The following is a 20,708-nucleotide window of genomic DNA, read 5'->3' on the forward strand; positions in this document are numbered from 1 at the left end:
CAAATATAGAGCAATGGGAACCTCATATTATCGTATTTGCAGCTTTAAAAATTTAAACAGATGCATTATTCTTTGATCTTGTTAGTATTTTTTGATTTGTTGTGGTATAAGGTTTTTTTAAAAGATGAATAATGATGTCCAATTATCGTGATCTGTGTTGACACGTATTGATGCTAATTTTTCGAGTTATTGGGACCTTTTAAGTCAAATTAGGGTTTATAAATCATGAAGTTCATCTTAATTATGATATCCATCCATGGTAGACGAATAGGTTTATAACATTATAGAACTATCTGAAGGAATAAATGGTCTACAACCGAAAGAGAGCAGTGGAAAATAAGTGGGAATATGGTGCTACAGTATTATTTATTATGTACTCCGTCTTGGATTTCAATTTAAAGTAATTAATGAAGTTTCCAAATGATTTATTGAAATGGAACAACATGATGCAATAAACGTATATAAAATTCTCAAATTAGATTTGGATGTCGTCGCCCAATTGAGATCGTGTGATATTATTGGTAGCGAAAGCTTATTTATTTATGACCATGCACTACCATATATGCGTTCATATGTTTTAATTAAATATATAAATAAATCAATTTTTTTTCTCAAAAAGATCAGTTTTTGGTTTTTACAAAATTTGGTCACATAAATTTACTGTTTATTGAATCTTTATATGTATGTTGTCGTTAATTGTCATTATTTGAGTGAAATACTAAAGTAATAAAATATTAGGAAAGTAAACAATTATTTATTAAAAGATTAAGTGATTTTAAGTTTTTAATTTATATTAGTTTTTAATTTATATTAGTTATCCATTTGTTGATTAGGGATTTTGGTTGCGATTGTTTGTGCACTTCGTTTTCATTTACAATTCGTTCTGAATGATTTTGCTTTGAATGCCGAATAGCTTGATTGAATCATATTTGACTTTGAATGTGCCCTATTTATGATTATGAAGCGTTGCTTTTAATTTTTCACGATTTTAGCTTTTGGAATGAGCCTAAAATACTGAAGAATTTTGCCTCTAATTTCGTGAGTTTAAACTTAGATACTGTAATAATGGAGTGCTCATTTCAGTTGGAAGAAGCTCGGCTAGAAAGGAGTTCGGTAAGCTCGGCTTACCGAGCTGGAACTAGCCTGGAACTAGCCGAGAAGAAGAAGGCAGAAGTCGGTAAGCTCAGCGGTAAGGAAGCTCGGTAAGGAAGCTCGGCGTTGAGCTGGAATGAGCCGAGAAGGAAGAGTTCGGTTGTAAGCCGAGAAGGAGTTCGGTTGTAAGCCGAGGAAGGAGTTCGGTCTTGAACCGAGGAAGGAGTTCGGTCTTGAACCGAGAAGGAAGAAGCAACCTAGCCGAACTAGCCGTTGGAGCAGCAGTTAGTTAGCTGAGATGTAGCGGTTATTCTTCTTGCTTTCTTGATTCTTCTTGTAGTTAGTTAGTAGCAGTTGCTACTTGATTATAGAGCTTTAAATAGCTCACCGTGTATGTAGTTTAGAGTAGAGTTTAATCAATAAAGAGTTTTCCAGTTTTCTCTCCAAGATTATCATCTTCAATACTCAAAGTGTGAGTGTGTGTGTTTTCTGCATTGTGTGATCTCATACAACAGTGAGTGTGTGTGTGATCTTATTGAGTGTGTGAAAGCCTTGTGTGTGCGAATCCTAACAAGTGGCGCCGTCTGTGGGAAAGGGATATTGAAGCTGATTTGCAGAGGATCAAACGGTTTCAGAGATGGCAGCAAGGCTTGATGCAGAAAAGTTCACAGGCAAGAATGATTATGGCCTGTGGAAGATGAAGATGAAGGCGGTTTTAATTCAACAAGGCTTGGCGGCAGTTCTTGCAAAACCAGAGGAGAAAGGAAAGGCTCCAGTGCTTGATGAAAAAGCTCAGGCAAAGATGGAGGAAATGCAGCTCAAGGCACATTCTGCAGTGATTCTGTGCCTTGGAGATAAGGTCTTGAGGGAAGTTCAAGAAGCCAAGACTGCGGTGGAGATCTTGGACAAGTTAGATGAAGTTTACTTGGCCAAATCCTTGGCTAACCGGCTGTACCTCAAGAAGAGGCTGTATGCCTATAGTTTTTCTGGAGATAGGTCCATCAATGAGCAGCTAGAGGAGTTCAACAAGATCATTGATGACCTGGGATCTGTTGATGTCAAGATCTCAGATGAGGATAAGGCCATTCTCACATTGAATGCCTTGCCTAGCTCGTATGACCAGCTAAGTGATGCAATTATCTATGGAAGAGATAAACCTATCACCTATGCAGAAGTCTATTCAGCCTTGATGGCCAAAGAACTCCAGAAGACAGCCAACAGAGGCTCTGCAAGCTCCAATGTTCAAGCTGCAGAGGCCTTGAATGTGAAGAAGTTCAAGAAGCAGAACTTCAAGAAGAAGTTCAAGAAGCAGAACTTCAAGAAGAAGTTTGAGGGCCCTAAACCCTCAAGTTCTGATGCTCAGAAGGAAACCAGAGCTTGCTATTGGTGCAAGAAACCTGGACATTTGAAGAAAGATTGTCATGCATGGAAGAGAAAGATGGCCTCTGAGGGACACAATCAATCTGATTGTGTGGAGAGTGCTGATCCCCCGGCTCAACTCATGAATATCAGTGATAGTGGGGTCAGTCATAGGTGGATAATGGACTCGGGGTGCAGCTTCCATATGTGCCCCAATAGAAGCTGGTTTCATGATCTTCAAGAAGCATCGGGTACGGTTGTTCTTGGTAATAATCACATTTGTCAGATCAAAGGAATAGGGAAGGTAAAGCTAAGCCTACAAGATGGCTCTATAAAGATCCTAACTGGGGTGAGGTATATTCCAGAAGTAAAGAGGAACCTCATCTCATTGGGAATGCTGGAACAGAAAGGGTTCACCATATTGATGAGTCAAGGAAAATTGTTTGTGAAATCTGGAGATGCAGTGATGATGGAGGCTGACAGAGAGCATATTCTCTATTATCTGAAGGCTAAGGCTGTTGATGGAGAAAGCAATGCAGTGTCAGATGATTCCATAATGCTATGGCACAAGAGATTGGGCCACCCAGCTGAAGGAAGCTTGAAAGAACTCATCAAGAAGGGTCTGATCTCTGGAGATTTCAACAAGATGGACCCCTATGAGCAATGTATACTTGGAAAGGCTAAGAAGGCACCCTATCCTACAGGTATTCACTCTTCTACAGCCCCTTTAGACTACATACATAGTGATCTTTGGGGGCCTTCACCGGTGTGTTCAATTGGTGGAGGAAAGTATTATCTAGCTATCATTGATGACTATACAAGGAAGTTGTGGGTATATATTCTTAAAGAAAAATCTGAAACACTCACAAAGTTCAAAATATGGTGTAAGGAGGTTGAGCTAGAGAAGGGTAGAAGTGTTAAATGCTTAAGGACAGACAATGGCCTAGAGTTCTTGTCTGCTGAGTTTGATCTGTTTTGTAAAGAGAAGGGTATGAAGAGGCACCGGACTGTTCCTGGTAATCCTCAGCAAAATGGTGTTGTGGAAAGGATGAATAGGACAATCCTAGAGAGGGTGAGGTGCCTACTTCTTGGGTCTGGTTTGAGCAGCAGATTCTGGGGTGAGGCTGTGTATACAGCAGCCTATCTCATCAATAAATGCCCATCTACTGCCCTGAAATCTGAAACTCCTGATTACATGTGGTATGGAGCTCATAGTGACTACTCAAAATACAAGGTGTTTGGGTGTGTGGCCTATGCTCATGCTAGGCAAAGTAAGCTTGAAGCTAGGGCTCTGAAATGTATCTTGCTGGGGTATCAGAGGGGTGTTAAGGGGTATAGGCTCTGGTGTATTGAGCCCGGTAAGCAGAAGGTCTTGGTGAGTAGGGATGTGGTGTTCTTGGAGGATCAGATGCCATACCTGAAAGATAAGCTGGACTCCAGTGAAGATGAGGGTGATTTCTTCAAGGTGGAGCCTGTGGGGGTTGGCCTAGGAGCAGGTGGAGTTATTGACTCAGGGAGTGAGTCTGATTCAGATAAAGAAGAGGCTCCAACTCAGGGCAACCAGGCTGGTGAGTCTATATCAGACTCTATCAGAGACTATCAGCTTGCAAGGGACAGAGTTAGAAGAGAAACAAGGCCACCAACAAAGTTCTCTGATGTTGTGTATTATGCTCTGTGTGCAGCTGAAAGTATTGATGGTGCAGATCCACTCACATATAAAGAAGCTATGCAGAGAAAAGATAGAGAAAGATGGATTGGAGCCATGAATGAAGAAATAGAGTCTTTACTCAAGAACAAAACATGGATTTTGGTGGACAAATCCAAGCTGAATACAGATGGAAAGGAGAGGAAGCTGATCAGTTGCAAGTGGTTGTTTAAAAAGAAGGTAGAGACCACTGATAAAGACAGAATCAGGTTCAAGGCAAGGCTGGTGGCTAGAGGCTTTACACAGCAGGAGGGAATCGATTTCAATGAAGTGTTTGCACCTGTTGTGAAGCACACTTCGATTAGGATTCTATTGGCTGTGGTGAATCAGCTTGACTGGGAGCTACAACAGCTTGATGTGAAGACAGCCTTCCTAAATGGAGATCTAGAGGAAACTATCTTCATGGAACAGCCAGAGGGCTATGTGAAGATTGGAGAAGAAGGCAAGGTGTGCCTGTTACAGAAAAGTCTTTATGGACTTAAGCAAAGTCCTAGACAGTGGAATAAGAAGTTTGATGCACAGATGAAGAAGATTGGCTTCTCCAAGTCAGAATATGATGATTGCATCTACATCAAGAAGGCAGGCAGGACTCCCGTTGCCTACCTATTACTCTATGTGGATGATATGCTACTTGCAGGGCCTTCTATGACAGAAATTCAGAAAGTTAAACAAGATCTGAAGTCAAGCTTTGAAATGAAGGATCTAGGAGAGACAAGTTTGATCATTGCAAGAAATTGATCAATGTTTGTGCAAGAACTGAGATGAGCCCTCAGGTGGAGAATTGTAATAATGGAGTGCTCATTTCAGTTGGAAGAAGCTCGGCTAGAAAGGAGTTCGGTAAGCTCGGCTTACCGAGCTGGAACTAGCCTGGAACTAGCCGAGAAGAAGAAGGCAGAAGTCGGTAAGCTCAGCGGTAAGGAAGCTCGGTAAGGAAGCTCGGTAAGGAAGCTCGGCGTTGAGCTGGAATGAGCCGAGAAGGAAGAGTTCGGTTGTAAGCCGAGAAGGAGTTCGGTTGTAAGCCGAGGAAGGAGTTCGGTCTTGAACCGAGGAAGGAGTTCGGTCTTGAACCGAGAAGGAAGAAGCAACCTAGCCGAACTAGCCGTTGGAGCAGCAGTTAGTTAGCTGAGATGTAGCGGTTATTCTTCTTGCTTTCTTGATTCTTCTTGTAGTTAGTTAGTAGCAGTTGCTACTTGATTATAGAGCTTTAAATAGCTCACCGTGTATGTAGTTTAGAGTAGAGTTTAATCAATAAAGAGTTTTCCAGTTTTCTCTCCAAGATTATCATCTTCAATACTCAAAGTGTGAGTGTGTGTGTTTTCTGCATTGTGTGATCTCATACAACAGTGAGTGTGTGTGTGATCTTATTGAGTGTGTGAAAGCCTTGTGTGTGCGAATCCTAACAGATACTACTTACTATCTTTGAGCAACTGCTACTGCAACAATTTAGTGGATTATTAAGTTTAGTACTTTGAAGTCATCTGAGGATATACAGTTTTACATATTTCTTCATTCTTTAGCCATATCTTTTGCCTTAGACTACTGATTCTCGTCTCACGATGATACACATTCGATTTCTGATCTTGTAGGTGTCTCGAAGATATGATAGTCGCACAACAATTTTTTCCCTGGAAGGGTGCCTCTACCAAGTATGGAAGCTATTGGAATTATATGGAGCTCTTTTGGGATTCTGGCTAAGGATGGAGTTCAGTTAGTTGGTGAAGAGAAGGTCATTTCCAACTAGTTGAAACCTCCACATCAGTTGAGAAGATGTACAAGATTGATGACTATGTTGCTTTTGCTGTGGCAGGAATCATGTCTAATGCCAATATTCTTATATAGGTGACCCGAGCTGCAGCAATCGGGGGAAACAACCAAGCTGCATAGTCCGACTCAAGCAGGATTACGACGACGACATCACCAGAGAAGAGGCCATTCAGCTTGCTATAAAGGTGCTCAGCACGACCCTCAACTTGGAGAATCTTGAATTGGCCGAGATAAGCGTGACAAGATGTTGGTAAAGTCGGGATTAACGCAAACTTCTGTGAGTTTGATCCTTACGTACATCTGCACCACTGTGCAATACTTTTTATGTGTGTGTGCTCTTGAAAAGCAAGCGTTTGTTGTATGCTCTGTTTGATCCTCTTAGTCATTTTACTTGTGCAGATGAGTTATCAGAAATGTGGAATTTTCTTGGAGTAACTCTTTGCAATAATATAATTGATCCTAGTGAGCTTTCTTGAATACAATTTGATGACCAAATCTTGTACAAGAGGTTTAAAATATACTCCATGGAACTACTTTGGAAGAAAATCAACGCAAATATTTAGGAAAGTGACTAAGCTTAGCTTACTTTAAGTGGAGGGGTTGGAAATCATCTTTTCAACCATGCCATACAAAAGTGATAGCAAAGAGTAAAGTGAATGTGGTTGGCCATGTATACATTTGAACTAGTTGATTGTATAGGTTGTAGACGATATAATTGACAATTATTTTCCCTCAGCCACTTAGGATTTCCACCTCCCAAGGCATAAATACCCCATGCAGCCGATTTTCTTGTCGTGTCAATGCTTTTCCAATTTAAAGTTGTTGCAAACCAAAAACATTAGCATATGCAAATATGTGGTGATAATCATCATCACTTCCTTCCTAGTTCAAATTCCAGTATATAATTCGAGTTCCGTATCATCATTCTGGTTTTGGTAATGGAAGTGGCATTATTGTTACAATAAAGTGGAAAAGATATAAAGAAGAACGTTGATAGTTCTTCGTTACTCATTATCAATTCTTGGAATATATGTCTTTTTTTTTTTTATTGCACCACTCAAATGTTTGCAATATCATTACATTTATTCATTTATTTAGGCTCAAATATATTACATATATAGAAGAAGATCATGAGTATGCGATAAAGTCCAAATATTTACAAAATAAAAAATACAAAGGTCGCATGAATGCATGCAAATTGCAAAGCTACAATATCCTTATTCCCTATAAAGCTGGTGGTGTGTATTCTTTTGATTTATGTGAGTGGGGCATTCTGATCTACTCTTCTAAAACTTCCACTTTATATATCTTTTAGAGCAATGGGATGTTTGTACTCAAATTGTTCTGGAATCCAAATATTGCACTCTATGCTCTGCCAAAAATTCTACTACTTCACTTGAATATACTAATATTGTAGGTCCATAAACCCAAATCTGTCACCACCAACAAAATTTATTGTTCATGAGGGGCCTCTCACCTCCCTAACCCATGCACTTATTATATAAAATTAATAAACGTAGGTAACAACAAAAGATGTTACACCAAACTAATTAAAGAATATTTAAACCATACTATATTTTATTTTTCGTGTATTGTATTTTGCTTCATGATGAAAAATGGGCATATGATGGCAGTGCAAACTTTTTTTTTTTGTATGTTTGCAAGGAATAGTTAAGATTTAGCCTTTTTGTGCAGCTAATTAAAGTCGAGAATCACATATTCACATACATATATGTATATATATGCATTGACATCGCACCTACTTGTAACTTTAATTACCTGCACAACTTGGAAAGTCTGTTGTGCTCTCTATACTAGTAGTTCTAAAACACATCATTATCTTTATCATCTCCCTTCTTTTTTATATTTCTATGCAAATTAATTACTACTCTATCTCTTTTCCAAAACTGTGTTTAGGGTCCTTTTCTTTTCAAATTAAGAAACCTTTGATATTAACTAGACAAGAGATAACCTAATAATGTGTTTAATTGGGAGCACTTAATTTCACTTTTCACGTAAACAATAGTTTGATTTTGACTAGGTAAATACCAAGAAATATTCTAGTATGGATATATGTCTGTGTGTGTGTGTGTTGTGAGCAAAAGTATAGAGTGAAGACAATATTCTAGAAATTCATGTGTCCTTGTCAGTGCCTCTTCTTCCATTCTCAACTAACTTCTCCACTTCTAATTTCACATTCACGAGGACGTTGGTGCATGTATTAATAATATACACTCCTATATACTACTACTATAAAATAACACTTACATGTCTAAATATATGTACTAATCAACACGGAATAGATGCGAACCTAAAAATAAAAAATAAAAAATAAAAAATAAAAAAATAACTATATAGTCACTTTTGTTTATACTGTCTTTTTATATGGAATATTAACTATAAGCTAAAAATATATACGGTGTTCGTTCGTTCGTTAATACTTTGAGATTTTAAAAAAATTACAGTAAATTAGTTGTAATTTTAAAGAAATCTCAAAATATTAATTTTTGAATTATTTTTCGCAACTACCAATTATTTTGAATTTAGTTGAGAATGTGTCTTCAATAATTTTTTTCAACCATCCGCTGGCGAGAATTGGACAGATAAAAGAGTTTGTACCTTAGAGGAAGTTTCTAAATTATTATTAATTGAATGTGTCGCTTTCTTTTAAATGTAATTAATTAGTAGATGATGCTCTTTAATTTTGACAAATTAGTAAAAACGTCATTTCCTGTCTATTAATCACCTCTCTTCTCAGTCGGTGCATGATTTGAAGGGTTAAAGCCATGAACTTTGCGCTCTTAATATACATGCTATAAAAAAGGCTTAAGCCACTTAACTAGAAATACAATCGTATACTAACAAAATAAAAATCACTCCTACTTTATTATAAAAAAAATAATTCCGACCATTAGGTACAGTATTAAACATAATTATTACTTTTACTAGTAAATCCCTTTACTCAATTAATTTCTTCTGAAAATCAATAATAATCTACCCGAGCTTTCCAAGCAAAATCCAATGTGGTAGTGCAAATGATATAGCGATAATAGTGCCTTTTTGTTGGAAATCAATATATCATCAATCTTTATGGCCCCAATCAACGGCTCTCAAAATTCTACAACATATGATGAGATGTTCATTACCCTAATCCGAATCAAGAGATTTTTCAAAAACAATACTAAAAACACGATAATTATGAGACCTTGGAAACTTTGAATTATTGGTAGATACTAGATAGTGATGATAAATGATAATGCTACTTTTTAAGTATGCTTTGTTAGTAAAAAAAAATTGGACGTGAGATGTGGGTCTTCAATATTGCATGAAATGATGGTGAAGATGATCATGGAGGGACCCCAAATTTATTTAAATTTTTCCATTTTTTCATTATATTCACTATTGTTTTGCAATTACAACAAATTTGAAAGAGGAAAATCCCTTGGATTGGGGGAGAGAATTTGAAGTTGGAGCAGCAGCCTTGAGGAAATGTGGGCTCCAATATTTGTAATTACAACTTTTAAAAAAAAAATTAAATCTCTCTCCAAACGTTTATGAGCCACAGTATAAAAAGAAGAGAAACAGAAGGAGAGAAAAGAAAGGTGATGAGCATGTGATCCAACAGCCTTTTGTGTTCCCCTATTATGTTGTAAAATCACATTTTCTTTGCTAAAAACCCACCATTTCTATCTTCTTGTCTTTTTTCTTACACGCATCTCATTTTATTTGGTTTTCTCTTTACGTCGTTTAATTGTTCACCTTATGTCATGCCCTAAATTCTTTCTATTCATATATATATATATATATATATATATATATAGGGACGCTTTATGACGAAAGCACCCCTTCAATGTATAACTAAGAACGAAATTTAATTATTGAAACTATGGCATGGATGGATCATATTAAAAGGAATGTGGAGGATTGAATATGTAACTAGGCCATGTAAAGCCATATTATTGGGCACAACCATACAATTCGATCAAAACAGTGGTACAATATAATTAACACAATCATACAATCATACGTGAAATACAATCAACATAGTCACATCACAACATATATTTTAAAACTAAATCAGCATATGTTAGAAACTCAATAAGCATATGTTAAAAACTCAATTTGCATATTTTATAAACTAACAACATATATTAGAAGCACAATAAAAAAAATCTAAAAATAAAATCAACATACTCCATATTACAAGCTCAATTAGTATATAAAAGAATTAGTAAAGTAAAAGAGACATAGAAAGTAATTAAAGAATTATTAGTGGGGAATGGGTCCAACCTTATTAAAATGAAAAGAGTTTTCAAAATTAGAAATTGCATATTCTTGAAAGATGGACTAAAAAAGGAAAGAGTATATATATTCTTGTGTGGGACGGAGGGGGAGTACGGTATTACACATCGTAATTAGTATATATATTATTAAAAAATCAATCAATATATACTTAGAATAATCATTGGGAAACCAATAAAACGATGATTTTGCCCTTAAACGATCTTCGATTTGACATATTTCATCATGCAAAAATGAAGTCATTCTGCGATCGTTTTTCGATCTCAGCATTCGTGGCGTATTGACTAGATATAATTAATACTAATAAGTTGGAATCGTAATCCGGTCAATGCAATTGGACCGGGTTGAACAGGTGACAGATTATTTAATTTTGAAATAATTAAATACTCCCTCCGTCCCAGATAATTGGGGTCAGTTTGACCGGGCACGGGTTTTAAGAAATGTTTGTTTGACTTTAATTTAATTGAAGTATGTAGTGAAAATGGACCCCACCTTGTTACTTTTTCATTGCCAATTTCATGTAAATCCTGAATTGGTTATAATTTGAGTATAATTAAAAATTTATATTCAATGTTTAATTTTTAATTAATGTGGATTAAATGGCAGAATTGCAAAATGTTTAGCAAACTTACATAAACAAGCTGCTAAAAAAAATTGTCAACCTGTGCAGTTAACAAATTCGAATCAGTGAAGTCAATTTCTTTTGTCATTCAACTCCACAACATACAACATTGAGCTTTGAATCAAAGTACACACAGCATGTTTTTGGGAGGGAAATGCCAAGATCCAAAATTTTATGGAGGGAACTTAGCAGCAACCCATACCAACTACCACTACCTATAAAAGGACTACCTACACAACAAAAGGAGAGTTGTAGAAGTATTGCCCTCAGAAAATTTTCATCATAGGGCTATGGATTCTGCTGCTGGAGAAACTGCCGGAGAGACAGCCGGAGACATAGCCGGAGATAAAGCCTTGCGAATGATAGGAGTGAACACCAAGAATTTGATAACACAAAGCATGCTACAAGGAAGCCGTTTAGGTAAAATACCATATGGAGGTTTTGTCAAAACAGCCAAGGACTTTGGAGTGAGTAGGAAGACAGTCCATCGAATCTGGGCAGAGGCCAGCAAGCAAATCCAACGTGGTGAACCTGTGAGCATAAAAGATCGCGTTAAAGGCTTCAAGCGCAATGATCAAATTAAGCTAGATCAAAACAGGGTAAGAGCTCTGTCTGTTCTTGAAAGATCCACCATCCGCAAAATGGCTTTCAAGCTAGATTTAAGTAAGAGCACAGTAGGCCGAATGGTGAAATGTGGAGATCTGAGGCCACACACAAATGCTGTTAAGCCGGTGCTTACTGCCGTAAACAAGGTATCAAGAATGAAATGGGCCTTAACTCATGTGCAGCCTGTTGTTAACAATGGTATGCTCAAATACCACTCAATGCACAACGTAGTGCATATAGATGAAAAATGGTTTTTCATGACAAAGACTACAGATAGGTACTACCTGCTGCCAGATGAGGAAGAACCATATAGGTCATGCAAGTCAAAGAGGTTCATCACAAAGGTGATGTTTATGTGTGCAGTGTGTAGACCATACGTTGGAGACAGTGGAGATGTCATATTCGATGGAAAAATAGCCATCTTGCCATTCACAACACAAGAGCCAGCAATGAGAAAATCAAAGAACAGGCCAAGAGGCACCTTGGAGACCAAGCCCATTCAATCAGTGAACAAGGATGTAATGAGAGAATGCCTTATTCATAAGGTACACTATTTTTGCATCAATTTTTTAAGTCAAACTGTATCTAATCATACTCCAGACCTCACACACTTAGATAATGATGCAGATCATACCAGCAATCAAGGCTAAATGGCCAGATAACATAAGCAAGGACATATTCATCCAACAAGACAATGCCAGACCTCACATCATGCATAATGATGCAGAATTTCAGTCAGTTGCAAACACAGATGGGTTCAGATTCCATATCATTTGCCAACCATCTAACTCTCCTGATTGTAATGTCTTGGATTTAGGATTTTTCAGGGCCATCCAGTCTATACAGGATGACAAATTGGCTAGGGGAGTGGATGAGTTAGTGGCTAATGTGCAAGCAGCCTTTGATGAACTTAGTGCAGGAACATTGAACAAGGTTTTTCTGACTCTTCAAGGATGTTTAACTGAGATTTTGAAGGGGGAAGGGGGGAATGGCTACAAAACTCCACACATTAACAAAGAAAGGTTGACAAGGCTGGGGATACTGCCAAAGACATTGGAGGTTGAAGAACACATAGTGAAAGCTGCAGTGGAATACCTCCAGTAGCCTGAAAATAATGAGATCACCTCATATGACATCTCAAGTATCAGTAGAGTTGTAGGGTTCTAAGATCAGTAAGGTAAGGAACATTTTTTGGCAGTTGAATGTGGAAGCCTCAAGATTAGGTGTGGCTTATGCTATCAACTGTTTTTTGTACACTTTTGTAAAGCCTCCAAACCTACATATGTAGGGGTGGCTTCTAAAATCCTAATCCCTCAGAACATTGTCATCATAGGGCTGGGGATACTACCAAAACAGCCTCCTAACCATGTAAAGGGGTGGCTGTTGTAAAGTCAGTGTGTGGTTTTTATTTCCCTCAGATATTGCTGTTTATATCAACTCACAAGTAAGCCTCCTAACCAAACAATAGGGGTGGCTTAATATTCAACACATATCTATAATAACAACACACTGCAAATCATCATAGGGTATGATCAACACAATAAACAGCAACATTCAATCAACTAGTTTAACCACAGCAGCCAACAAACCAGCAACATTCAATCAACAAATGAAACCACAGCAGCCAACACAACATCAAACCTCCAACACATACCAACAACCACAGCCTCCAACACATACCAACAACCACAGCCTCCAACAAACCCATACCAACAAACCACAGCCTACAACAAACCAATACCAACAAACTACCAGCCTCAAACCCACACCAAAAAACCACCAGCCTCCAACCCATACCAACAAACCACCAGCCTCCAACCCACACAAAAAAAAACAACCAGCCTCCAACCCTATAAAAAAACCACAACCTCTAACCCAACCCAACAAATGTGAGGGACAATACATTTAGATTAAATCTAAATAACCAGGCAGCAAAATGGCAAGCATCTGCCTCTCAAAGTCCGAATACACGACGGGAGGGGCTTGAGCTGGATCGGAGGGGGTGGCTGGTGGACCATCGGAGGGGGTGGCTGGTGGACCATCGGAGGCAGGTGGTGGTACACGGTTGTAGAGTGGGGCTTTTGGTGGCGGCCCGTAGTAGGGGCAACCACAGTCCAAGTAATCGATGGCGGATTGAGAAGGCCAAACATCAACGGGAATGAAGGATTCCAGTTGGGTTTCGGGAACAACAGTTTCAGCTAGGGTTCCGGCGACGACAGACTCGTCGATGGCGGAGGGGGAACCCCACATATACTCCGGCGTCTCTGGGACGACGAGAACGTCCAGATCGGCCGATAAAATGCCAGGAGAGTCAGAATGATCACCCATCGCCGTAGATTTAGGGTTTTCAGAAAGCGTAGGTCCAGTATTTGGACCTGATGGGGTTCGATTTTGTGTGGAGGCGGATGAAAATGGTGGAGGCGTTTTGTAGATCTAGGGTTTTCAGAGGGAGATTATGGAGGAAGAAGGGGAATAGGTTGTGTGGAGAAGGAGATTAAATGGTGCAATGAAGTGGAGTAAATGGTGCAATTGGGGTAGGTGAACCAGCAATTAAGAGGAAGAAGGGGAATCGGTGGAGTATTGAATTTGAAGTTGAAGGAGATGAAATGAAGTTGAATTTGGGTAATTTGGGTAGCCGAGGGTTGATTAGGAGTGGAGTAATTTGTAGCCAAAAATGGAAAGTTTGAAGTGGGACAAATTATGTGGGACGGACTAAAATGGAATACTGGGACGAATTATCTGGGACGGAGGGAGTAATTTATAATCGATCTACGCTCTGAGTAGATGATTGTGGTATATACACTTTCTCTAAACTGATTCGCGGTGAGTGAGAAAAAATATATTGAAGTATGTCACGATATATGGAGATATGTAATTAATTAATTAATTATGGACACGTAGATAAAACAATGTGGCAAATGAGCACATGGAGAAAGCTTCGTAGAATGCATGCACATTGATCGGGACGTCCAGATACATTTCTGGAATGAACAACTACGTGAGAGGTGTCTAGGTACATCCGTCCAGGTTCATGCTCCATGATTGACGTTTGTAACGTCTCCAACCTTCGTAACCGTTGACCGTTACATTTGTAACGTTTGTAACCGCCGACCGTTACAAATTAACCTTAATGGCAGGTTTGACTCCATATCCTCCACATGGCCTATAAATAGTGATGCATACTCTTGCATTCTCTACACCAAGACATTTCAAGACATACTTGAAATCTCTACACTCAAAGCATTCTCTGCATTCATAAGCTCTCTCTGTTTTGTGCATTATTAATCTGTCGAAGCTCTGCCCTCACCTCCATCCAGTTCGCCGGTGCTCTGCTGATAGCGGTGCTGCTTCATCAGAGACAAAGCCGTTTTATCTTTGGGGACGACACGTCAATCCGAGAGCACTACAGGGGCGTATCTCGTCTTGCAGAAAGAGGACTCCTCGACTCGGCTTATACTATTTTACGGTTTATTATTTCGAATTCTTCTTTGTAATTTCGTTTCATTTTACTTTTCTTTATTCCTTCTTTTGGGTTGTATTTCACCCGGCTAGTGTTTATCTTGTAATCCAAAAATCTCAACATAATATTAATTGTTTTATAGAGATTGATTATATACAGATTGGACATGATGTATGTACTTATTTTTTATAATGCATATACAGATTTTCAATTGTACTTTACAGATTGTGTATGTACATGTGTATATTTCATATTGTAAAATTATATTGATTGTTTTAGTAAAAAAAACATATAAACATATACAATTAGAATTTTGGTTAGAAATTTTATAAAATTACATTTGATTTAATATATGGTATGTGAAAAATACATGAGAAATTTTGTTTCCAAATTTATGATAAGGACGACTCATATACATTGGCATGTTTGCAGCCACCTGATTTTGAAATTGTGTAATGTATGTTTCCAGTCACCTGATTTTGAAATTGCTTGGTATTCGTCATGTAAAAAAACGTTTCATTTTCCTTTATAATTTGTCCCACTAGAGATGCACATTTCGTTTTTGGTAAAAGTAAATCATCATTAATACATCTAACTATCTTTTCTCTTTTCATTATTACTTGAATTACCATTTCTCTCTCATATCAATATATTTAAATAATAAGTACACTTTTTCTCTCTTCATTTAACACACTAAATTTTTTTCCTAAAATCATGTGTTATCCTATTATAAGTATGACATTTTTTAGTTAGCATATAATATGGTTATTATTTAGATATACTTATATACAATATATGGTTATTATTTAGATATATTTATATACAAGTTGGTATTTAGTGAGAACTTTTTTAAATGTAGAACTTTGAGAGCTCAAAATCATGTCAGTTCTACGAGACATTAATAACTGTTAGTATTACAAAACATATCGGTTCCCGACTCAACTTTGTTTTGAATTTAAGAAAAGTTTTGAAATGAACCATCTCATCTCCTATATTACTTCTGATGCTAATCCCCTTATTATGATAACTACTACCATTTGTGATTAGTCAAATCGACGGCCAAAACCAAAATTTCAAGCAATGTCAACTGTAGTGCAAAAACTTCAATCAGTGTGTATTGATGTCAACTCAGTGCGTAAATAATATCAATTGGAAGTATTAATAGAAAATGAATTTTGTTAGTTATAACTAACTCTTAAAAAATATCTTAAAACTTTGGATTCATATCTACCTCAATTTAAATTATTTTTTCACAAAACATATACACTCCTCCATCTGTGCCTAAAATTAGAGTGGTCCATCCTAAAAATCCATTTCTATTTTGGGTGACTTATTTTTTCTTTCTAATGAGGTGGATGGACCTCATTCTCCACTAACAATATTCTAATTATTTTTTTTCCTTCTACCTATCTTCCACTTTACCTATTATGCATTAAAGTCCGTTCCATCCCAAAAGTCTTAATTTTGATGGGACGGAAAGATCATCTAATTAATGGTAATTTTATAAGTATTCTTACGAGTTCTTAATTGTATATGTTCAGATGATTAAATTTGATAAGTTTATTTAAATTTTCTATATTTTTTATAATTAGATTAATGTTAATACATACAACATAAACTGTCAAACATTAATACCTTTTAATATTAAAAAAAATATTCAATTGATAGATGGCACCATTTTAGACCATTAGATCTTTAAAAATTTAAACTTAAATTTGACAATAATTACCAATTAGAAAATAGTTAGCAGTCTGATGGCATCCTTGTAATTAGACTTATGTGCTAACTAAAACCAAATTTGGATCGCGGGATTTTAAAATCTAACGCCTAAAAAATTTACATGTGGCTTCTGTGTTTTCCTATAGATATTAAGGTAAAGCCATATTGGTCAATATGTCAAATACAATAGTTATGGTAATCATGGGAATTGGTCAATTCTTGATCTGAATCATTTTTTATCAAAATGAATCTGTAAATTGTTGTTAATGAGTATAATTGCACAAAAGATTATGTATTTATTGCAAATGAATTTGTATTCGGTCAAGATGAAATTGGATGTGTTCAGATTATAAACTGCGACGGTAATTTGATATTGTCCGCTTTGAATCAAGCCCATACTGATTTGCCTCAAATTAATTGGTGTTGGACAGAAAATATACATTGGACCCCACTCGATCATGGGTCTTACTAGGCCCGACCCATACCACCTAGGCTCTGATACCACTTGTTCGGATCGTCGACTGTAACAATAATTTGACATTGTCCGCTTGGGGTCAAGCTCGCACGGATTTGTTTTTGGGTCACTTCCAAAAGGCATTAAACTAATTGGAGTTGGACATGAATTATATACATCTTCCAACTTCTCTCAAATACCCATTATGAAATAGGTTTGTGCTCAATAGTATCGAGACCTATACTTTTATTTTTATCCCTGAGTGAACTTATTTCTATTACTATTTAGTTGTACTTTATGATTTATTATTATAGCAGGGATAGGTTTGTGCTCAACAGTATCGAGACCTATACTTTTATTTTTATCCCTGAGTGAACTTATTTCTATTACTATTTAGTTGTACTTTATAATTTATTATTATAGCCATTGGCGGACACAGGTGGAGGGATGGAAGGGCTTAAGCCCTCCCCAACAAGATTTTTTTCATCTTTTTCTATTTATAAATTTTTTGAAAATTAATGATAACAGTTTTAAGCCCTTCCAAAGCCAATATAATTGCAGACTAAATTGCTGGAACTGAATGATGTGAAGGGGCTGGACAAATTTTGAGGATCAAAAATTTGCAAAAGATAATGAAAGAAGAAAATGGCTGACGAAACTTTGGGGAAGAAGTTAGTGATATAATATTACTATATTAGGTATTGAAAGTCACATTTAAAAAGTACTGTACCGTTTTGAGCTCCAATTAATGTTCTCTTATAAAATAAAATTGATTATGAAATTTACCCTAAGTTATAAATTTTGACCAATGAAAACTTCCTTAATTCCTTTTGCTATATTGCATAAATTGTCAAACTTATTTCAAATATACGAGTAGCTAAAATGCATAACAAAGATTTTTTCTACTTTTCCAAGTTCTTTCACATCACTTCCTTTAATTCCTTTAGCTAATTTAAATTTATGATGGGTTGGACTAGTGTATATGATTTTTTACGATACAAGTATTACTTTTTCATATATACTAGTATATAATATGAGCCCGACTCAAGACAGGTGAAGCATTTTTTTAGACACGATACTTAAGAAATTGATGTGTTAAATGTTAAAAGTGGAAAGAGTAAAGTAAGAGATGAAACAAAACAAGAGAGATGAAAAAAGAACAAAGTATAAGAGAAGATAAAATTTTTGCCAAAAAAGTAAATGACTTAACTACTTTGAGACAATAAAAAAAAGAATACGACACAATTACCTTGGAACAGAGGAGTATAATATAATAAAAATATACTCCATCAATTTACTAGAAATAAAAATTCTTTCATTTAAAAACAATTTCTTAAAAATAGAAACTTTTCATTTTAGAAAATGGACACACAATCCACTAACACTAATTTCCCTATATTTTTCTCCTCCTCTATCATATTTTATCAATTTTTTTTATTTTTTTATTTTTTTATTTTTTACTTTACCGATTTTGCATTAAAACTCATACCGTTTTCAGAATTTCTATTTTTAGTAAATGAAAGGAGTATATGATTAAGCCCCTACTATTAATATTTCCTGCGTCCGCCACTGATTATAGCAATTAGGATTTGATTTATTTTTTATCGTTGTTAGGATTTGATTTAATTTTCATAGTTGTTAGAAATTTGTTTAATTTTCTAAATATCATTTTTATCAATGTGTGGAGAATATTTGATAATAATTAAGAATGAAGAAATAAAAGATTATTCTCATTCCGGCGTGAAACGCCTTTCATAAAACCTCATGGGATTGTTCTATTTTCTCTTTACAAACTCATGTGAATCTCACTTTACAACATAAATATTGGCCTATTAGGAATTAATTCCATATTAATTCCTATCATTGTACATATTGCAAAACAAATCAGTATATTTGTTCAAAATGAACATGTGTATATTACCAAACGAATCTATATTTAAGTATTTTTATGTAACATGAATCTGTATATTGTTCTAAACATATCAGTATATATTGCAAATAGTTAGTGCAATTGAATATATTGCAAAATGATTAGAAATATATTGCAAAATGATTAGAAATATATTGCAAAATGAATGTGGAATTTGTACAAATCAAATATGAATCTGGATACATTGCACTTTAGATTTATATAAAACACTCAATATCATTATGGACATATACTATATCTATATAGCATAGAAAATATATAAGTACAATATGCTAAATTTGTGTAAATTTTATTTACATAATCAATCTCTATAAAATAATCAGTACGTATCATTGTTATGTACATTACACATTTGATGTATATAACATGAAAGTTACAAATATAACAAGCTCAATTAATATATTTGATTTTTGTTTTTAAGAATGAAATGAAGAATATAATATATTTTAATGTGGACATATTTAATTAAGAAAATTCGTTAGAATTCTAATAAAATTACATTTAATTTTATAAGAATATATTTTTACACGAAAAATAATTTAAATAGAGAAGTTACATTGAATTTAAATTTATGAGAAATTTAAGGAGAGAAAAATGGTTAATAATGCATAAATTATGCAGAAATATTATAATCATAAAATTTCTTTTTTCCTATATTCCCTTTGTCCCATAAGAGTATTCTTTAGTGTCAGGGGCCAACTTAAAATTTTAACGATACTCATGGAACGATGGTGGAATCGATCAGCCCCCATTCAACCTCACCTAGAACCCTTCCTAGCTACTTGAGCTACAACGAGTGTTAAAATTTATTACTACCGAATTATGATTTTCTTAAACTATTAAACAAACCGTGAAAAAGAACTTATATATAATTAACTCAAAGTGGATTACCCAATTTGATTGAAAAACAAAAGAAAGAAAGGGAAAAGAAGCAAGAAAGATGAATAAAAGAAAGACTACTCTTGTTGTTCTCTCCTTTTAATGCATCTCTAAAGAGTGTTAAAAATGGGTTTCTTTTATTGATTAGAAAGAAAAAATAAATAAATTGAGCGATGCAACCTTTTACCTTTAGCACGGAAAACTCCTTTTGGACCTATACATTACATGTATAGATACCATGCTATTGAATTTCCTTTGCTTTTCTAGTGTTTTTTCTTAAAGGGACTTTTGCATGGAGACTATCACTTTATTATTGTAATTTATCCCATTTAATTGTTTCTGTCAAATCTAATCACTGCCCCAATATTAATTTATCATTTTTCTTTTCTCGATATCTATTTGTTGCCTTTTGATACCCTAATTTGTGGTGAATAATTATGTATCCCCAAATGGTTGATAAATAGTTTTGCAATGTACTTATTGATTAGTCATTTTACTTTTTACTAATATTTTTAATTCCTATATCCATACACAGTGCTATATACTATGTGTCCGTGTCTTGGTCTAGTGATACTTTGGTTAGTAATGATATTTGTGTGATACAGTGTTAAATGTCTAAAAATAAAGATTTTAGATGCAAATCCATAGTGGCATAGTCTTTAATTTGTTCATTTAACTAACCGATATTAAATAAAGGGGTGTGCCATTTGCTTTGCCCTCAATATTAATATCACTTCCCATCTTCCTCGTGCCCTTTTATGAAACTAGCTAGTATCTATGCTACTTATTAATTATTTGAGTTATATACTTATATTT

General features: G+C 35.5%; 1 protein-coding gene across 1 annotated transcript; it reads left to right on the forward strand.

Annotated features, from left to right (window-relative positions):
• The first annotated feature begins 10,876 nt into the window (after nucleotides 1-10,876).
• Nucleotides 10,877-12,554, forward strand: LOC121754651. The gene is made up of 2 exons (XM_042149975.1): nucleotides 10,877-11,995; nucleotides 12,078-12,554. The coding sequence occupies exons 1-2, from the start codon at nucleotides 11,135-11,137 to the stop codon at nucleotides 12,552-12,554; spliced, it is 1,338 nt and encodes a 445-aa protein (XP_042005909.1). The 5' UTR covers nucleotides 10,877-11,134.
• Nucleotides 12,555-20,708: the final 8,154 nt, after the last annotated feature.

This window comes from Salvia splendens, chromosome 11 (assembly GCF_004379255.2).
Source record: "Salvia splendens isolate huo1 chromosome 11, SspV2, whole genome shotgun sequence".
In the NCBI taxonomy this organism is placed as follows: Eukaryota; Viridiplantae; Streptophyta; class Magnoliopsida; order Lamiales; family Lamiaceae; genus Salvia; species Salvia splendens.